The sequence below is a fragment of the Narcine bancroftii genome, chromosome 1 (genome assembly GCF_036971445.1).
Source record: "Narcine bancroftii isolate sNarBan1 chromosome 1, sNarBan1.hap1, whole genome shotgun sequence".
Classification (NCBI taxonomy): Eukaryota; Metazoa; Chordata; class Chondrichthyes; order Torpediniformes; family Narcinidae; genus Narcine; species Narcine bancroftii.
The window spans coordinates 290,716,975-290,738,354 of record NC_091469.1 but is presented as its reverse complement, the minus strand read 5'-3'; the positions used below and the strand labels follow the sequence as shown (position 1 = coordinate 290,738,354).

The following is a 21,380-nucleotide window of genomic DNA, read 5'->3' as shown; positions in this document are numbered from 1 at the left end:
ACTCAGTGGAGGTGAAGGAACAGCAGGATGTCCAAGTCCCATGGTCAGTGAACAGTGCAGGGGGTAGTATTCTGGGGCCAGGAATGGGCAGAGAGTCCTTCTCTATCAGGGATTCCTGGGTTACAGAAGGGGCAGGGACAGTCCTGATTATAACCCCCTCAGAAGGTAATAATAGTTACAATCTGGAAAGTATTTGCAGAATTCCAGGAATGCTGGACGCAGCCTGTTGTAAACTCAGGGCAGCTGCCTCACGTTCCCTGCAGTTTCCAAAACAGTTTTCATGGGAGGGAGAGAGAGGACAGGGAAGGGTGAGAGAGGACAGGGAAGGGTGAGAGAGGACAGGGAAGGGTGAGAGAGGACAGGGAAGGGTGAGAGAGGACAGGGAAGGGTGAGAGAGGACAGGGAAGGGTGAGAGAGGACAGGGAAGGGTGAGAGAGGACAGGGAAGGGTGAGAGAGGACAGGGAAGGGTGAGAGAGGACAGGGAAGGGTGAGAGGATGAGGGAGAGAGGACAAGAGAGAGAGAGGAGAGAGGGAGAGGGCAAGGGCAGTCGAGAGAGGGGCAAGAGGGTGAGGGAGAAAGGGGGTGAGGGAGGGAAAGGGGAGAGGAGTGAGGGAGGGAGGGATTCTCTTTCCCTATCCCTCTGTCTCCTTTCCTCCAGCTCCTCACCCCCTTCCCTCTCCTATCACCAAATTGCTCCCTCCCCATATTACTTCTCAGCTCTTTTCTCTTCTACCCTCCCTCCCATATCCACCAATGACCTTTCACTTGTTTGCCTGTATTCCTCTCCCCCCTCCTTTTTATCCAGGCGCCTGTCTGTTTTCATCACACCTGTGGAAGGGCCCAGGTCTGAAATGTTGGTTACCCTTTACTTCCTCTGGATGCTGTGTGATCTGCTGAGTTTCTCCAGCATGTTTGTGTACTGGACGAGAACTGTCATTGCCCACTCCAGACTCTGAGTAAATGTAAATGAGTTTATTGTCCTACACATTGTACATATGCACCATTCCTCAGCGCTGCAGCGGTATGCATTGAGTCTCGAGCCTTGACCCTGCTTCTCTCTGCGTGGATGCTGCCTGACTGACTAAGTGTTTTCCACATTGTCTGGTTGGGCAGGTGTAACATGTTGGGTTTGTGGGTTCTCGTCTAAAATGTTTTTGAATTTAGTAGCTAGGTTGCTGACCGCGCGTCTCCCCGCCCTGTGTCAATGACTGCGCGTCCTCCCGTCCCGTGTCGATGACTGCGTGTCCCCCCGTCCCGTGTCGATGACTGCGTGTCCCCCCGTCCCGTGTCGATGACTGCGCGTCCCCCCGTCCCGTGTCGATGACTGCGCGTCCCCCCGCCCTGTGTCGATGACTGCGCGTCCCCCCGCCCTGCGTTGCTAGCCGCAGTGCTTACCTCCCCCGTGTCCTGTGTTTAGATACAGGCTGGAGAGCGGAGGTGCAGCCGCAGGGACACCCTGTCTCTCAGTTCAACTTCGACGTGATCATCGGAGCAGATGGACGGAAGAGCAGTTTGCAAGGTGAGGAGTCACCCCTCTCCCCGCCCTCCCCACACTGCTCTGCCCACACCCCTGCTTCCCTCCCTGCACTCTTCGCACTTCCCTCCCACCCTCATCCCACCCTCCCTTCCTCATTCACTCCTTCCATCGGGTGTGCAGCCTGTCATTGTTCTTGTTTCTACCCCCCCCCCCCCCCACTCACCCGGGTGTGGGAGTTCACATCCTGGGGTTAACCCGGTCTGCCCTGAAGCAGTGAGACCCTGAGGCAAGGGTGAAGGATGGGACTGCCGGAAGGGAATTCGGTGCTGGAGGGCAGTGTGGACACTGAGCTGACTGGATGTTCCTTCCTCAGGTTTCCGCAGGAAAGAGTTTCGGGGGAAATTGGCCATCGCCATCACGGCCAACTTCATCAACCGCAACACCACAGCCGAGGCGAAGGTGGAGGAGATCAGCGGGGTGGCTTTCATCTTCAATCAGAAGTTCTTCCAGGACCTGAAGGAGGAGACAGGTGAATGACATACACAGGCAATACATCAGCAAAAAGAAAAATATCTCAGGAAGTCAGAGTATCCTCATTTGACTGGTTTGTCTGACAGTGCAGAGAGCAGTGAGAGAGAGGTGACCAGGGTGATTTGGGGGGGGGGGGTTCTTTATGATGTTATCTGCCTTCTTGAGGCCTGACAGAGATGTTGCCCATGAATGGGAGGTCAGAGCCAGTGCACTTGTCTGGGCCTCCCATCTTTGGCAGTCTTCGGCGTTCCCGGGTGCTGGCAGTTCCAAACCAAGCAGTGACACACCCAATAATGTACTCTCCATGGTGCACATGTGGAGATCGAATGTCCGACAATGTACCAGATCTGCTTAGGCAGAGAGAGGTGTCGTGTGGTGACACCGGCTAATGGAACAGGCTGTGTGATGGTTCCGGGTCCCAGAGTGGGATAGTGTCGGAGTCCAGCGCGGGATGGTCACTGCCCCTGACATGGGAGGGTGATCCTGGCTGGGAAGGTGCTGGGTCCTGGTGTGGGACAGTGCCAGGCAGGTAGTCAACCCAAACTTTGCTGCTTCTTCCTGGCACAATTTGTCTCTGGTCCAGCTGAGGAATGAAAGCTCTGAGAGCCTGGAGTCTCTGCCAATACCGCAGGGTCATTGCCCCCAGCCCTGATTGGTGGTGAGGTGGTTGAGGCCCATGGAAACCTCGGGTGGGTAAGCTGTGACGGTGGTGATGGGGCTGAATGGCCTCATGGCCCACACACTCTCATGGATTGTGGTACATTTCAGGCATCGACCTGGAGAACATAGTTTACTACAAGGATAACACACACTACTTTGTCATGACCGCAAAGAAGCAGAGCCTGCTGGATAAGGGAGTCATCGCCAACGTGAGTAGGTGGGGCGCAGGGGAAGGAGGTGGGCGGGGTTGGGGGAGGGGTGGGAAGGGGCAGGTTGTGGGTGTGGGGGAGGGGTATGAGGGTGGGGCAGTGGAGGGAAAGGGGTGGGTGTGGGGTGGGGAGGGGGTGGAAGGGGCAGGGAGTAGATGGGGAGGGGTGGAGAATGGGTGGTGGAGTGAGTGGTAGGGGGAGGGGATGGAAGTGTGAGGGTGGAGAAGGGGATATGGAGGCTGTTGGGACAAACAATGGGGAGTGGGAAGAGGCAGATGTGGGGGAGGAAGTGTGGGAGGGGGAGTAGGGGAGGGGCTGTGTTTAAGAGCAATGGAACCTTTTTTTAAACATACAAACTTTATTTAAAACTACAGCATTACAAGGCACAGAACACACACTGAACTACAACTAAAACCATCATAAACGTGGCAACTAACGGCGAGAAGCAGTAATCACGACCACCCCTGCTATTATACAGAATTACGCATCAAATTAAAACACGATTTCATCATCAACCCCACACGTAATCCTCATGGGGGGCCCACCGTTCCCTGAACTCGGTCACCGTCCCCTTGGACACTTCGTGTTCCTGCTCCTTCACTGCATGGGCCCGGACGTAACCCCAAAGAGGGGCAGGTGCTTTCTGCAGTCTGGCGATCAGGGCCCAGCCAGTCAAACATCCCGACCCCCTGTGCAGTCAGACTGCGCTGCCCTTGACCCACCTGCACCTGTACAGCATAGAGGCAGCTCTCCCTGCGAGAGAGAGTCTGGACCTCAACCTTTTCCCCCCCACCTTGATCCTCCCCCTCACACCTACAACCTGTGATTTTTTTCCCCCCCTTGATACCGGCCCCCCCTCCGCTTCTCCACCTCCAACTCAGATTGCCCCCCCCATACCTCTGAATTGTGTTAGCTGTTCAATGTCTTTTTGCACTATCCCCACCTTCCAGCTCATCTTATAGACCTCAGTTCCCCAGTAAATATTTCCCCTCATCATAAACCCCTGTCCTCTTGCTTTAGACTTCCCTGACCTTGGGAACACTCCATCTACCCTGTCCGCGCACCTCACAGTTTTGCAAACCCCCTCTGCCTCCTTCGCTCCTAGGACAACAGTCCCCAGCATATTCAACCTCTCTTCTCACACCGGCCTCCAGTCCAGAAAACATCCTCATGACTCTTGTCATTACTGTCTCTGCCTTAATCACATCCTTGCTCCAGTGAGGCACCCAGAACAGCTCCCAGTACTGCAAATGTCTCCTGCTGTTGTAGTGGGACACCCCAGCTCCAGGCGCACTGCTTTCTGGAGTATTATCAAGACTCAGTCATCACAACCCACTGAAGTTCCCAGTGGAGTTGCGGACGTCTGACTGGTTTATATTCCACACCTGAACTGGTGTTAGTTGGGTTCCTGGCTGTTCAGTATTGTGTTCCAGGTGCCATGCTGAGAGTTGAGGTCAGGCTGTCCGTGTCTCTGGCTGTGGTCTCATCGCCACCTGGATTCCCCAGCACTCCTTCACACACCCAGACTCTGCAACCACAAACTGGCTGTTGGTTGAAGGTGGTGGGGGTGGGGGGAGGGTGTGGGTGCATGATGTTCCTCTCCCTGACTCCCGTTCTCCCCTGTTCCTGCAGGATTACGTTGACACGGAAATGCTTCTGGGCGCGGAGAATGTGAACCAGGAGGCCTTGCTGTCCTACGCCAGGGAAGCAGCTGATTTTGCCACCAATTATCAGCTCCCTGCCCTGGACTTTGCCCTGAATCACAATGACCAGCCTGATGTGGCCATGTTCGACTTCACCTGCATGTATGCCTCGGAGAACGCCTCGCTGGCTCGCGAGCGCTGGGACCACAGGCTGCTCGTGGCCCTGGTTGGCGACAGTCTGTTGGAGGCAAGGACCTTTCTGCCAGCTCCCAGAGCTTTGTTCCTTCCATGGGAATCTGGGAGTCAACTCATGCAGCAGGGGTGGGGGACTGATGTGGAGCTGAACAGGACAGAAGAGGGAGCGTATTAGCATGGAGTGGTCAACGTGGCTCAGACTAGCATGCCACTCCCCCACCCCCCCCCACCACTGCATCACAAAAACAGCTGACAGACATGGTAGGTGAAGCGGTTAGTGCTACACTGTTACAGCACCAGCAACCCAGCTTCAAACCCCGCACTGTCTGTCAGGAGTTTGTACCTTCTCCCCGTGTCTGTGTGGGGTTTCCCCGGGGGCTCTGGTTTCCTCCCACCTTCGGGGATGTAGATTAATAGGGCAGCACGGGCTTTAGGGCCAAAAGGGCCTGTTACCGTGCTGTAGATCTAATTTTAAAACGTTAAATATACTCAGAGGGGTCCCAATCCAAAACCAACCATTCTGTCTCCCCTATGGACCCGCTGCGTTCCTCAGCAGATTAGTTATTCCTCCAGGTTGCAATTCCCCGTCGTTACCAGACTCCCACAGGAACTTCCTGCTCTGTTCTCTCTCTGCAGCTCTGAGTTTTAGTGCTGTATGGTGCAGCTGGATAGCCCACAGGACGAGCTTTATCACGTGGTACGGGAAGTTGAACCTTGCCCTGATGCGGATTGGGAGAGTCGCCGTCCCCTCAGATGGGGGTCAAGGGTGACTGTGGTTGCCGATGCGCGGAGCTGCCAGGTGTGGGGACTGGCTTGAGGCCATGTTCTCTTCCAGCTATTGGTGCTCAGTCTCCGCAAGATTTGGTCAGAGAGGCTCCTGGGGATTGGACTTGTCCAGGCATTCCCATTTTGTGGAGGATAAGACGTTTTCCCTCGCTGGTTTCAGGTCCTCCTTGAAGGCTTCACTCTGGCTCTGAGAGGGTTTGCTCGGGGTTGAGCTGCTGATGTTACCCCAAGGGTCAGGCATGTGGATGAGGGAGGGTGGTCAGGGAACTGTGACTAGCCATTGGTTATAAATGAGAGCCTGGCGCTGTCATCATTCCATGTGCCCAGCTCTCCGCCCCTGGCTGGGGTCTGATTCAGTGAGGAGAACCCCTTGCCTCTGTTGACCCCCCTCTCCGCCCTTACCTGGGGTCTGTGAGGAGAACTCCGTGATTCTGGCAGCCTGCATCTCTCCAGATTCAGCCACTCCTGGTCATCAGTCCTTAGTGCTAACCCACTGTACCTGCTGACATTTTGCCCTCTCTCTGACAGCCGTTCTGGCCGATGGGGACTGGATGTGCTCGTGGCTTCCTGGCTGCCTTGGACACGGCATGGATGGTCAAGAGGTGGGCTGAAGAGGTCCCAACGCTGGAGGTCTTGGCTGAGAGGTGAGAGGAGGGGCTATCATGGCCTCTTGTGGGAGACGGGGCCTCTGCCACCCATTGGGTGTGTCAGGAGGAACAGAGGTATGGGTTTGCCATGAGAGTGAGCAGGTATGTGTATGTTGCATGTTGAAGCATGTGTATGTCAGGGTAGGTAAGCAAGTGATGGCATGTGTGTTGCGTGTTGAAGCATGTATATGTTGTGGGTAATCAGGCAATGATGAGTTGTGTATTAAAGCATGTTAGTGCATGATGGAGTGCTTGTGGTGGGTAGGGGCTTAGAATCAGGCCTCATGTCCCACCTTGTCCATTCACACAGTTGTACCTACTACCCCGTCCTGTTATTTCCAGAACATTCTCTGTCTCACTGATTGAAGTGCTTGACTAACCCCCTGTTCATTGTGAGAGTCTGCTGCACCTCTCCCTCAGGCAGTTTGTTCCAGTCCATCTCCCTCGAGGGGGAAACATTCCTCCGAACCCCGAGACCTCCTTGCTCTCTCCTTAAACATATGCCCACCTCACTCCTGCCAGATTTTGACTGACTCCTCATATTTATAACCTCCTTCCCTCCAGGGAATTAAACCCAGCCTGTCTGATCTCTCCCCATCAGTGAAGTCCTCCAATTAAGGCAATGCCTTGGTGAATCTCTTATGCACCCTCTCCAACCCAACCACATAGCCACTGATAACACAGCATCCCGTCCCCCACACGGCCAAAGATAACACAGCATCCCGTTCCCCCACGTGGCCAACGGTAACGCGGCGTCCTGTCCACCTCATGGCCCGTCCCCTACGTGGCCAATGGTAACGCGGCGTCCCGTCCACTACATGGCTTTGGATGTGATGAGCGAGTTTTGGGATGTGTGTGGGTCGATTCAGGAGGAACTGGACCCTGTCCCCCACAGCAGATGTCCAACTGCCGAACCTGTCTGAACAGTGACTAGGTGTTGAAATGGTGGGAATATTCAATATGAAACACCACTAAACAGTAGAGGGTCAGGCTGTTCAGCCCATGTGTCTGTGCTGACCATGATGTCGAGATTAAACTGAAATTCTAAGAAGCAAAAAAACTGCAGATGCTGAAATCCAACGAGAGGCTGGATGGACTCGGAGAATTGGGCAGAGTCTGTGGAGTGAAATGGCCAGTCGACATGATGAGTTGGGCCCCTTTCATTGAGAATAAAAACACTGAGCACCATCTGTTATACCAGCTAGGCAGTCACTTCTACAGCAGTAGCTAATACACAAGGTTGGTCACTTATGCTCCAGATAAAACAAACCCAGTTTGTCCAACCTCTCCCTATGGTTCAGGTTCAAGTTTATTATTGTCTAACTGTACATGTACAACCAGATGAAACAGCATTTCTCTGGACCGTGGTGTTTTCTCACACCTGCACCCTCACCCACACAATAATCACACATATACTGTACATAAGGATGCAGCTTAAAATATATATAAATACTTTGGGATGATTTACTCCATTACAGTATACCGTTCATCAATCTCACAGCCTGCAGGAAGAAGCTATTTCCCAGCCGGGCCGTCCTGATTTTGATGCTCCTGTACCTCTGTCTTGATGGTAGTGGTTCAAAGATACCGTGCGCTGGATGTAAAGGGTCTTTTATAAGTCTTTGAGCCCTATTTAAGCAACACTTCTCATGAGAGTCATCATTTGAGGAGACCCCAGTGATATTCTCGGCCATTTTGATGATCCTCTGTATTGACTTCCAGTCTCCGACGCTTTGCAGCTGCCGTCCCACACAATGATGCAGCCAGCCAAGACCCTCTCAATGGTGCTCCTGTGAAGGACATTGAGGAGGACATGGCTACCAGTCCCCATCCTGACAAGTGTCCTCCTCAATGTCCTTAGGAAGCGTAGGGGCTGCTGCACCTTCCTGACTAATGAAGAGATGTGGGTCCAGGCTGGATCGTCCCTTATGTGTCCACCGAGGAACATTGTGCTCTCCAGTCTCTCCACCACAGAAACATTGATGTGTAATGGAGAATGGCCGATCTTCATCCTACTGAAGTCCACAATCTTTGTCTTGTCCACGTTGAAACTCAGCTTGTTGTTCTCACACCATTTTATGAGCCTTCCGACCTCCTCTCCTCCTCTCTGTAAACCGACTCATCATTATTGCCGATGGCCATCCATCATCCGCAAACCTTATGCTTCACACCTTCTAAACCAGGCAACATCCTGGTGTACCGCACTGGACCACAGCCTTTGCAAATCTTGTTTACCATCCTGTTCTGTCCCCTGTCCAAAGTGTCCATGGCCTTTCCCTGTGACGAGGGTGACCACGGTGATATGCAAACTGCCGGCAGTGGAGGTACTGCTCTCTGTGGGCCAGAACCTCAAGCCATTGTCATCACACTGTTGGTAGTAAATCCGTTGGGAATGTCTGACAAACCCGTCCCACAATGCAAAGCTCATTTCCCCCTGGGAGAGGTTGTGGAGAACAGCAGAGAGGGACGCAGGTAAGCTGGAGTGAGAGTGGGGTTGCGGGGCGGTGGGGTGGTGTTGCAGATGTGGAGCAGAGGGACATAGCAGCCTGCTACCTGGGGTAAAGTTCCACACAGCTAATCGTGGATGTGGCTCCCTCAAGCACCACTGGGGGAGCAAATGGTTTCGAGGGGGCAGCTGGGTGAGCAGAACAATAAGCTGTGCAAAGTGCTTGTATGTTTTTTTTCTGAGGGAAATGGTCCAGATGACCACCAAATATAGACTGGAATTTTGTTTGCTGTTCTGCATTGCCATGGTGATAGACCCAAAGCAAAACTTCAGGCACGGATCATTTCTGGGAATTCAGTGAGCCCTGATGAGAAGGGGGCTGCTTTAGAATATGCCTATCCCAGGGTAGAAGCACTTCTCTTTCTGTGGTGGATGTTGGTAATGGGGAGGGGAGTTGGAGAAGGGGCATAGGGATGAAGGAATGGCACTGGCTGGTGAGGTGGGGGTGGGGGCTCGTGGAGTTCCAACAGCAGGCAGCAGAGGGGAGGAATGGCCTGGTTTCTAGTTTGGGGCCCCTCCCATTGAATTGAAGCTCGTTGTTCACCGTGATTAGGTTTGAAAGCACAACACTGCACACCTACATCCAGCTGCTCCACCCCCCCAGCTCTGACCTTGCCGGCGGGAAGGTTTTCTCAGCCAGATGTGTGCCACTCTTTGCCACGCTCTTCCAGTGGGATCATTGATTGGGATTAGCACAGCTAATCCGGTTGCAGGATCATTTACCCTCCCTTCCCTCTCCCCCTGTCTTCTTTCCCTCAGCTCTCCACCCTCTTCCCTCTCTATTCACCGAGCCATCCCTCCTCTCCCTGCTTGCTGCTGTGCCCTCCCTCCCTTCTCCACCTATTACCTCCTGCCTGTGGGACTGTGCTCCTCCCCTTACCCTCCTCATCACCTTTTTGTTCAGACACCTGCTGACGTTTTTCCGTACCTTGACAAAGGGCTCAAGCCCGAAACATTGGTTATATATCTTTATCCTTGCTATATAAAGTACATAGTTTGATCTGCTGAGTTTCTCTAGCGTTGTGTTTTTCACTTTTATCTCTTTCTCAGTTCTAGCCAGGTATAAGGATGTGAGAAACAGGAGCAGGACTCAGCCATCTGGCCCGTCGAACCTGCTCCGCCATTCAATGAGATCACAGCTGATCTGGTCGTGGACTCAGCTCCACTTACCCATCAGTTTTCACAGTCCCTAATACCCCTACTTAAAAATCCGTAACTTGAAAGTGATGTCACAGGTAGATGGGGAGGTCAAAAAGGCTCCTCATCAGTCAGAGCATTGAGTACAGAAGTGGGGAGGACATGTTTACGTGGTATAGGACGTGGGTGAGGCCCCATTTGGAGTGTTGTGTTCAGTTTTGGTCACCATGCTGCAGGAAAGATGTCAAGCTGGAGAGGAAGCCAGGAATTGGTGCTACAAGGAAAGGTTGAGCTGGCTGGGGCTTTATTCATTGGAGTGCATGAAATACAAAATCATGAGGGGAATAGATCGGATGAATGCAGAGAGTCTTTTGCCTGAAGCAAGGGAATCAGTAACCAGAGGACACGGGTTTAAGATGAGGGGAGTGAGATTTAACAGGAACCAGAGGGGTAACCGTTTTACACAGAGGATGGTTGGTGTACGGAGTGGGCTTCCAGAGGAGATGGTTGAGGCAGGGACTATTGCAATGTTTAAGAGACATTTGGATGGATAGAATTGGTTTGGAGAGACATGGACCAAATGCAGGCAGGTGGGACATTTTGGTCAGCATGGACAAGTTGGATGGAAGGTTCTGCTTTCATGCTCTCTGACTCCATGGGCCATACCTGCATTCCACAGAGTAAACCCGCTGGCTCTCCCATCTCATCCTGCTTCTGAACCCCCTGTGTGTCGAAGCAGAGTGGCCCAATACAGAAACAGACCCTTTGGACCCAAGAGTCTAACCCACACACCTCTAACATTCAATCCCATTCATCAGCACTGGTCCACAGTCGATGAAATCCTAGGGTTCAAGGGATCGCCCATTGCTTCTCAAATGTTGTGAAAGTCCAGTTCAGGCTTATTTGTCACATTTTGAAAATGCAGCAGCAGGTCGTTTTTGAGCAGACCAGTTGATATCTCATACATAGTACAAGTAAGAGACAGGCTAGAAGCTCAGTGACAGAGAGATAATTTGGCTCAAAGCAGACAAGATAATTTTATACTTTTGGGATAATTCAGGAGTCTGATCACAGAGGAAACTCTCCGTGAAGCTGGTCTCTGACTACCTCATTCCATGATCCAGAGGTTTACCAGGATGTAAAATTAATTTTTTATATTAAATTTAGACATACAGCCTGGTAACAGGCCCTTCTGACCCACGAGCCCGTGCCACCCAATCACACTCAATTGACCTACACCCCTGTATTTTTTGAACGGTGGGTGGAAACCCACGCAGACACAAGGAGAACATTCAAACTCCTTGCAGACAGCGCCGGAATTGAACCCCAGTTCCAATCGTTGGCACTGTGACAGCGTTGCGCTAACCACACCGGCTGTGTTGCTGGATTAGAGGGGATGAGCTATATATGGACAAAATGTGATTTTCTTTGGAGTGTTGAAGGCTGAGGGGAGAACTGATGGAGGTGTATAAAATCGTGAGAGGCAGTAATAGGGTGGACAGTCCAAATCTTGTCCCTGGGGTTAAAAAAAAAAGTCACACACTCGAGGGCATGTTTTCAAGGTGAGGGGGTGGAAGTTTAAGGGGGCAGATAGTTTACACAGAGAGTGGAACAGGCTGCCAGGGGTAATGTGGAAGCAGATACAAGTGTGGTGTTTAAGAGGCTTTGAGATATATGGAGATATGGAGGGGATGGATCAGGTGCAAGTAGCAGTATTTTAGTTTGACTTGGACATGGTATTCAGTACACACACATAGGCTAGAGGGTCTCCTCCTTTGCTGCACTGTCTCAGCCTATCCAATCTGTAGCTCAAGCACTCCAGTCTCAGCAGCATGAGAATTGTTTCTGCACCTCCTCGATCTGAATCACATTCTTCCTCCAGTGAGGTGACTGAAATGTGCACCATGTTCCAACCAACATCTAACCAACAGCTGGAGTATGGTGTTCCCAGCTCTTCTTCTCAAGGGCCCGTCTTCATCACTGTTCCCACTATGTCACCACTTCTAGGGAACCCTGTACTTGTACCCCTACTTTTTTTTTTTTTTTTTAATTTTTTATTTTTCACACCATAAATCACAATAGCCATGATATACACTTTTTCTTTTCCACACATTTACAGTGACTTTTTCTCCCTCCCCCCTCCCTCCTCCCAAGCCACCCCCCCACCCCCCCCCCCCTCTCATCCATTTTAGGTATACAATCTAGGTTGCATTAATTCAGTTAGACAATGTTGTCATTCAACAAAAATACACCAGAAATTCTACTGAGTCCATTCTTTTCTTTTCTTCTCCTTCCATCAACTTAGGTAATGTTTGTTCCCGGTAGGTTTTCGCTATTGTATTTAATGTAAGGCTCCCATACTTGTTCGAATATTTCAATATTATTTCTTAAACTATATGTTATTTTTTCTAATGGAATACATTTATTCATTTCTATATACCATTGTTGTATTTTCAAATTATCTTCCAATTTCCAGGTTGACATAATACATTTTTTTGCTACGGCTAGGGCTATCTTGACAAATCTTTTTTGTGCATCTTCCAAGTCAATTCCAAATTCTTTATTTTTTATGTTACTTAGGAGAAAGATCTCTGGATTCTTTGGTATATTGTTTTCTGTTATTTTATTTAATATCTGATTGAGATCATCCCAAAATTTTTCTACTCTCTCACATGTCCAGATTGCATGAATTGTTGTTCCCCTTTCTTTTTTACATCGAAAACATCTATCAGATACTGTTGGGTCCCATTTATTTAACTTTTGCGGTGTAATGTATAGTCTGTGTAACCAATTATATTGTATCATACGCAGCCTCGTATTTATTGTATTTCTCATCGTTCCAGAGCATAACTTCTCCCATGTTTCCTTTTTTATCTTTATATTTAAATCTTGTTCCCATTTTTGTTTAGTTTTACCATTTGTTTCCTCATTTTCCTTTTCTTGCAGTTTAATATACATATTTTTTATAAATCTTTTGATTAACATTGTATCTGTAATCACATATTCAAGGTTACTTCCCTCTGGTAAACTCAAGTTGCTTCCTAATTTATCTTTCAAGTAGGATCTCAGTTGGTAATATGCCAGCGCTGTATCTCCAGTTATATTGTACTTATCTCTCATTTGTTCAAAGGATAAGAATCTACTTCCTGAAAAACAATTTTCTATTCTTTTAATCCCTTTTTTTCCCCATTTTCTAAAGGCAAGGTTGTCTATTGTAAAAGGGAGTAGCTTATTTTGCATCAATATTAGTTTTGGTATTTGGTAATTTATTTTATTTCTTTCTACATGAATCCTCTTCCATATATTGAGGAGATGGTGTAATACTGGAGAAGTTCTATGTTGTACCAATTTTTCGTCCCATTTATATAATATGTGTTCAGGTATCTTTTCCCCTATTTTATCTAATTCTAGTCTCGTCCAGTCTGGTTTTTCCCTTGTTTGATAAAAATCTGATAGGTACCTTAATTGTGCGGCTCTATAATAATTTTTGAAGTTTGGCAATTGTAAGCCTCCTTGTTTATACCATTCTGTTAATTTATCTAGTGCTATCCTCGGTTTCCCCCCTCTCCATAAAAATCTCCTTATTATTTTCTTTAACTCTTTGAAGAATTTTTCTGTCAGTTGTATTGGCAATGCCTGAAATAAGTATAGTATCCTTGGAAAAATGTTCATTTTAATACAGTTTATCCTTCCTATCAGTGTTAGTGGTAGCTCTTTCCAATGCTCTAAATCGTCGTGTAATTTTTTCATTAGTGGATTGTAATTGAGTTTATATAATTGGCCTAGATTTTTGTTTATTTGCACACCTAGGTATCTTATTGCCTGCGTTTGCCATCTGAATGGGGATTCCTCCTTAAATTTTGAGAAATCCGCGTTATTTACTTGTACCCCTACCTTGATGAAGGGCTCAAGTTCGAAACGTTGGTTATATATACTACTGAAGCGGACAGAACTGAAGTGATCAATGAAACAATCTCCCAGTCTGCGTCCAGTGCCTCCACAAGCTTGCTGACCATCTAATGATGTGGATGGGGGAGTCGAGGACAAGAGGGCACAATTTCAAGATTGAAGGATGTCCTCTGGGGGCAGAGATGCGGAGGAATTTCTTCCACCAGAGGGTGGTGAATCTGTGGAATTTGTTGCCACAGGCAGTTGTGGAGGCCGGGTCATGATGTGTATTTAAGGCAGAGATTGATAGGTTCTTGATTAAAGGTAAAGGTTCCAATATTGTCACTTAATACTATATTTAGAATATAACATACATGAAATTCTTTTACCTTTGTCTACTGTGAGGCAGACAGAAAGTCTCCACTTTGTACAGCACCCCTCACAGAAACCTACAGCACCTGGTGTTCTGAGGCGGTCTCCCCTCCACGTACTGGCCAATCATGAGCCTGCTTAGCTTCCGAGATCCGACAAACCCAGGTGTATTCAGGCTATTATAATTAGCCAGGGCATCAAAGATTATGGAGAGAAAGCTGAGCAGTGGGCTTAGTGGGGAAATGAATGAGCTCATGGGGCAGACTCGATGGGCTGAATAGCCTATTTCTGCTCTGATGTCTTATTGAGTCAGTACAGACTTGGTGGGCCGAAGGGCCGGTTTCCCTATTGGCTGTCTCCATGACTGCCAGTCTGTTTACCATTTGACTGACAGGTTTTGGTCTATGTCTGTGACCTCTCCCATTGTTCCTGCCTTTAGGTGTCTTGTGATAAGCAAAGCAGCTGTCCTGACCTATGTGTCTCTCTGAAGGGAGCTTTGGAAGCACTGAACGTGACCGAGTTTCTACCTATTTATTTTCAGGGAGAGCATTTACCGGCTACTGCCTCAAACCACACCTGAAAACATCAGCAAGAATTTTGAACAGTACACAATAGATCCTGCATCACGATACCCCAACCTCAACTCCAACTGTGTGCAGCCCCACCAGGTAAGGTTAATTGGCTGGAGCATGGGTAACATCACCGAGGTACCGACTCCTCCAGGTCAGTGACACCAGGCACAGGTTGGGTGACCACGTCACCTGACCACCACAGCCTGTGGGCATGAGCTTGCCTCCTCACCATCGCTACACAGACGTGCCTGCCCTCAGCCTCGTCCGTTGGCTGGACCTGAGGAGCAGGTAACCGAGAAATCTGCAGATGCTGTGGACGAATACAGGGCCGTTCAGTACCTGCAGGTTGCAAAAAGCAGCTGGCATTTCAGGCCTGAGCCTTTCCTCGGGAGTGTCAGGCAGACTCGCAAGTTAAGAGGAGGGCAAAGGGGAAAGAACAGGCTAGCAGGTGATAGTGATTGTGGGGGGGAGGGTAGAAGCTGAGAAGTGTTGGGGAGAGGGCAGATGGGTAAGGGTAGCTCTCTGATAAGAGAAGGAAGGGAAGGGGGTGAGAAGACTACGGGATAAGGAACGAGAGAGATTCTGGGAGAAGATAATGTTGATGCCGACTGGTTGAAAATTGCTAACATTGCGTGTTCCTCCAAATTTTGGGTGGCCTTGGTTTGGCAGTGCATGGACAGATGTGCCAATGTGGTAGCAGGGTGTGGAATTAAACTGCTTGGCCTCTGGGAGGTTCTTGCTGTTGCAGTGGACAGAGTGACGATATTGAACAAAGCGACGTCCCAGTCTGCGTCCAGTCTCTCCAATGTAGAGGAGACCACAGTGAGAGCACCAGATGCAATAGATGACCCTTGCAGATTCACGTGTTTCTTCACTTGGAAGGACTGTTTGGGGCCCCGAATGGTGGTGAGGGAGGAGGTGTGGGCGCAAGTGGAACATCTCTTGCGGTTGCAGGGGTAGTGCCAGGGTGGGGGGGAGGGGTGTATGGTGGGGAGGGAAGAGTGGGTGAAGGATTCAGGAAGGGGTTGGTGATGGTGGAGGAGGGGGACTGACTGAGTCTGATGTTGAGAAAGAAATGAAGGGCTTTGAGGTCTTCGGGATGGGGATTAGATGTCCATGGTGAAAATGAGGTGTCAAGTTGTTGATGTGATGGAGGGTGTGTGAGGATTAATGGATGTAGATGGAGAGGGACTGGACTGGGGTGTGGTGAGGGGGGGGAACAAAGGAGTTGAGGTAAGCAGAGACTATTTTGGTGGGGCAGGAGCATGCAGAAATAATGGGTCTATCAAGACAACTGGATCTGGGGTAGGAGGTAAAACTGGAGAGTTTGGGGGTGGGAAATAATGAGGTTAGAGGCTCTGGGAGGGAGATGAATAGAAGCGACGAGGTTAGAGATGGGTTGGTGGTTTGATAAGTTTTAGTGGGGTCCTGTTGAAGGGGTAAGATGAGGTGTCTGAGAGTTGGCGTCTGGCTTTGGCAAAGTAGAGGTCAGTGCACCAGACCTCAACAGCACCACCCTTGTGTATGGGTTTGATGGTGAGGTTGGAATTGGTGTGGAGGGCAGAGCTTTATGAGGGGGTGAGATTAGAGTAAGTGAGGGGAGGGTGAAGTTCAGATGGTGAATGACTCAGCGGCAATTGGATATATAAAGATCCAGAGTGGGCAGAGAACCAGATCCAGATGTCTGAGAGCAGGAAGAAGGCTGAAGGCAGGAGAAGGGGTGATCAGTAGGGGGGAGGAGATTCCTGGTGGAAAAAGTAGGCACGGAGACCTCGGAAGAAGAGGTTGACATTGTGGCATGTGTGGAATTTGTTGAGATGGACAAAGATGACACCTTTGCTGAGGACTGGGAGTCCTAACTCTGAAGGGAAGGTTAGAGGGGATTGTAAAGCAAGGGTTGGAGTGGGGGCCCGTCAGGTGGATAAGGGAGGGGGTTAGATTCTTCCTGGACAGCCTTAAACCCAATGGCCTGATCATTGATTTTACCTGTCCCTCCACCTCTCCCACCTTCTGTGCAATACTCCATCACCTCTTGTCCCTTCACCAGCACCGTCCTCTCTTCATTATGTCTCAATGAAGGATTCCAAGCCGAAACCTTGCTGAAACCATTTCCGCCCATGGATGCTCCTTGACTCCCCTGGATTCTCGTGGTTTGCAATTGAATTGTCATCTTGCTCCATCATTCTTCCAACTCAGAGGCCTTTCTGCCCATCGAGCCTATGCCAACTCTTTGAATGTCTCCAAATCTAGAGGAGTGGGTGCATGGAATGCATTGGTAGGGGCAATTGTGGAGGCTGGTACAAACATGGTTTGGCTTCACGAACAAAGATTTAGGAAGGATCATAGACATGGGCACGTCCTTCGAGCCTGCACGATGGATTTTTTAGGTGGAGTGCAGAGTGCGCAGTACTGGCCCTACCCTTTACAACTGGGGTTCATCTGCCACGACCCAGCATGCTGGGATGGTGACAGCCAGATCCTCGGGCAGTAGGTGTTATGTCGGAGTGATCTTCTCCTAGATTAGTGGTTCCCAACCTTTTACTTTCCACTCATATACCACATTAAGTATTCCCTATGCCATAAGTGTTCTGTATTAGTAAGGGATTGTTTAAGGTGGGATGTGGGTGGGAAGGGAAGGTTGAGAATCACTGCTCTAGACCCAATTACTACTGAAATATTTTGCTTGAGAAAAATTGTCATTGGCCCATTTTCTTTGGAGTTATGAAACAGTGCACATAACGAATCAATTTGGAATGATTAAAACAGTGGTTTTCAAACTTTTTCTTTCCACCAACATAAGCAATCCCTTATTAATCACAGAACACTTATGACATAGGGAATACTTAAAGTGGTATGTGAGTGGAAAGTAAAAGGTTGGGAACCACTGTCCTAGATGGATGGCCTGACAAGGCTAACTAGCCCCATCTGGCCGGGTTTGAAATCAGAGTTGTCCTTCTCTTCGGCTGGCTGCCAACCAGGGCTAATGAGCCCATCCAGTTATACCACCTAATGATGTAGCAAACTCAGTGAAAATGGTGGACACCTCGAGAAGGTGTTGCTACGGACACTGTAACCTTGCCTGGCAAGCCAGACAGTGGCCGAGAGGTGATGTATTACACATGCTCTTTCCCTGGGTGAGCGGGAGATCAGGCCCAGACCTCACCCGTCCCCCAAGGCTGGTACATTTCAAAGACCATTGTGCAGGCACGTGGATGTAAGAGAAATAGAGGGTTATGGGTGTGAGGTAGGGAAGGGTTAGATTGTGGAGTAGGTGAATATAGGATGGCACAACATTGTGGGCTGAAGGGCCTGTACTGTTCTAAAATATTCTATGTTTTAACCCCTTCCCCCTCACTGGCCTGCCAAAAAAAATCCTCACTGAATGCCTATCCAGTTATTTCTGATTTCCCTGGCAGAGCGGAGGTCATCTATCCAATATAGAACATTCCAGCACAGTACAGGTCCTTCGGCCCATGATGTTGTGCTGACCCATGAAATCCTACCAAAACAAACAAATCCTCCCTACCTCGTCACCCTCTATTTTTCTTCCATTCATGGGCCAGTCTGAGTCTCTTAAATGCCTCCATTGTTTTAACCTCCACCATTATCCCTGGCAAGGGATTCCAGGCACCCACTACTCTCTGTGTTTTAAAAAAAAACTTACTCCTGATGTCTCCCCTAAACTTCCCTCCCTTCACTTTGTACATATGTTTGTTGATCCTGCCCTAGGAAACAGGCACTGGCTGTCCACTCTATCTATGCCTCTCATAATCTTGTAGACCTTTATTAAGAGACCACTCGTCCTTCTTTACTCCAAAGAGAAAAGCATAGTTTTCTGTAGAACTAAATGCCCAGCTTGTTAACCAAATCTACTGTGGGGCTAAAGAGAGTTATCCATGTCTCTCCTGTCTCCTGCACTAGGTGCGCCAGCTCTACATTACCACTGATCTGAAGAACTGTCCCCTGGAGCGGGTCAACTCCATCCGCAAATCTATCAAAGTATCCCGGCGTGGTGAGTCACATCCACAGTGAGGGTCAGGTTGCCTGCTGATCTTTGTCCTCACCCCCCCCCCCCCTCCCCGTTCTCTCCTCGCCTCCAGCAGATAAACCCAGGGTGGATGATACAGGGAGAGCCAATGAGAGACTTCAGGAATGTGGTTTGATGGGCTGGCTATCATGCTTGGGGCATGAGACCAGAGTTTGAATCCCACTGCTGCAGCTGGCTGTTTAAATTCCATTAATTAAGGCAAAATGTTTGTCTCCACAAAACTACCAGATTAAAGCATCCTGCTGGGGTGCGTCACTGTGTGAGATGGGAACTGCTCCGCCTAGGACTGCAGGAAATGGCAGAGGGCTGTGAATATGACTCAGACTCACTCACACACACACACACACACACACACACACACACACACACACACACACACACACACACACACACACACACACATGAAACACCTCCTCCCCTACGTCGCACGGCCCCCCTCCCCTCCGTCGCACAGCCCCCCTCCCCGTCACACGACTCCCCCTCCCCCCGTCGCACGACCCCCCCCCTCCCCGTCGCACGACCCCCCCCTCCCCGTCGCACGACCCCCCCTCCCCGTCGCACGACCCCCCCTCCCTGTCGCACGACCCCCCCTCCCCGTCGCACGACCCCCCCCTCCCCGTCGCACGACCCCCCCTCCCCGTCGCACGACCCCCCCCTCCCCGTCGCACGACCCCCCTCCCCGTCGCACGACCCCCCTCCCCGTCGCACGACCCCCCCTCCCCGTCGCACGACCCCCCCCTCCCCGTCGCACGACCCCCCCTCCCCGTCGCACGACCCCCCCTCCCCGTCGCACGACCCCCCCTCCCCGTCGCACGACCCCCCCTCCCCGTCGCACGACCCCCCCTCCCCGTCGCACGACCCCCCCTCCCCGTCGCACGACCCCCCCTCCCCGTCGCACGACCCCCCCTCCCCGTCGCACGACCCCCCCTCCCCGTCGCACGACCCCCCCCTCCCCGTCGCACGACCCCCCCTCCCCGTCGCACGACCCCCCCTCCCCGTCGCACGACCCCCCCCTCCCCCCCTCCAACACCAGTGCTTCCTTTAGATGTCCTTGATGGTGGGGAGGGTTTTGCCTGTGATGTTCTGGGCTGTGTCCACTATCTTTTGGAGGGCTTTGCACTCAGGGTTAATGGTATCCTCATACCAGATCGTGATGCATCTGGTCTGCACACTTTCCACTGCACCTCTGTAGGAATTTGCCAGGGTTTCTGGTGTCGTACCAAACTCCTGAGGAAGCAGAGGCGCTGACGTGCTTTCTTCATGATGCCATTAGTGTGTTGGGTCCAGGAAAGATCCTCTAAGATAGTGACTCCCAAGAACTTGAATTTGGTTACTGTCTCCATCTCTGATCCCCCAATGATCACTGGATCGTACACCCCTGGTTTTCCCTTCCTGAAGTCAACAAGTTGCATCTGCCGCAGTTCAACATCTCTTCCTTGTACACTCTGCCTCTCTTTATAAAGCCCAAAATCCCAAGTATTCTTTCCAGACATTTTCCCTCATTGAGTGAGAAGGTGGAATTATGACATTCAGCCCATCTAATCTGTGTGGATCATTGATTCAACTTTAGCCCCATTGACTCTCCACCAGTGGGTGGGTTTCGGTACCTGGCATTGCCAGGATTGGTTCATGGGTATTGAGGAAGGGCAGGGCAGGGTGGGGGGGTGTGGGGGAATGACCTTGAGTCAGTGTTGATGCCGACAGTTCACTCACCACCTCCTGCTGTTTGTTTGTTGCAGATTCGGAGATCCGTCCCAACAGGTTGCTGACGTGGTGTCAGAAGCAGACAGAAAGCTATCAGAACGTAGTAATCACCGACCTGAGCAGTTCCTGGCGCAGTGGCCTGGCATTGTGTGCCATCATTCACCACTTCTGCCCACACCTCATGTACGCTACACATTGGTCTTAGGCTGGGTGGGTCGGTGGAGGGGTTGCCCGGGCAGAGACATCGGGGGGAATGGGGGCACACACCCTCCTACAGGTTCCTCTCCGTCACCTGTCATCCCGATTTGGAGATGTACCATCAGATCTTCATTGTTCCCCATAATAGCCCCCACCACCCCCCCCCCCCCCAGCTTCTGAGAGGCATGATGAACGTTCAGACCCCAAAACACCTAACGACTAGCCCAACCTGATTTCCGTATATGAGTTGCTGTGGTTCCAGGCCAGCGGACCCCCAGGGTCCTTCCACTGGTGGGAAAGATGGGTTTGTTTTGCCAAACTGGTAACTGTTCAGATGCTTCCGTGGGACCCCAATCCTTTGAGAGACAGGCAAAGGTTTTTGGACATGTCGCATTCACCAATCTGTTTGGTTTGAACAGGAGTAGGAGTCGGCCATCACATCTGTCGAGCCTGCTCCACCATTCAGCAAGATCACGGCTGATCTGGCTGTGGATTCAGCTCCACATACCCACCTGCCCCCTCCCCCCCAACCTTTCATTGCCCTATTGTTCAAAATTCTATCTAAATGAGGCAGTGGGGTCGAGGTTCCTGTATCTGGGTGCTCGTGGTATCGTTGCAGTGACAAGTAGTTCCTGACCTATAGGCTGTGATATTGATTTGAAACACTTGGTGAAAAGTTGCTTCAATTTCCCCTAAGTTTACCATGACCTGTGTTACGTGTAGGAGTGATGGCTGAATGGTCTGTCCAGTCTGTATGGATGAGTCTATAACCTGCACTGAACACAATGCCACCATTTGAGAGGGG

The 21,380-nt window shown here is 50.5% G+C and overlaps 1 protein-coding gene across 9 annotated transcripts in view; it reads left to right on the top strand.

The window, feature by feature from the left end:
* The window catches only part of LOC138745937 (F-actin-monooxygenase MICAL2-like), a 156,923-nt gene that overhangs the window by 44,613 nt on the left and 90,930 nt on the right, over positions 1–21,380 (top strand). For all 9 annotated transcript variants that reach the window (XM_069903490.1, XM_069903491.1, XM_069903496.1 and 6 more), the window contains 8 exons: positions 1,420–1,521; positions 1,853–2,008; positions 2,779–2,879; positions 4,512–4,769; positions 6,032–6,147; positions 14,595–14,721; positions 18,547–18,637; positions 20,413–20,560. In XM_069903490.1, coding sequence (XP_069759591.1) covers positions 1,420–1,521; positions 1,853–2,008; positions 2,779–2,879; positions 4,512–4,769; positions 6,032–6,147; positions 14,595–14,721; positions 18,547–18,637; positions 20,413–20,560 — 1,099 coding nt within the window. The remainder of the gene's footprint in view (positions 1–1,419; positions 1,522–1,852; positions 2,009–2,778; positions 2,880–4,511; positions 4,770–6,031; positions 6,148–14,594; positions 14,722–18,546; positions 18,638–20,412; positions 20,561–21,380) is intronic.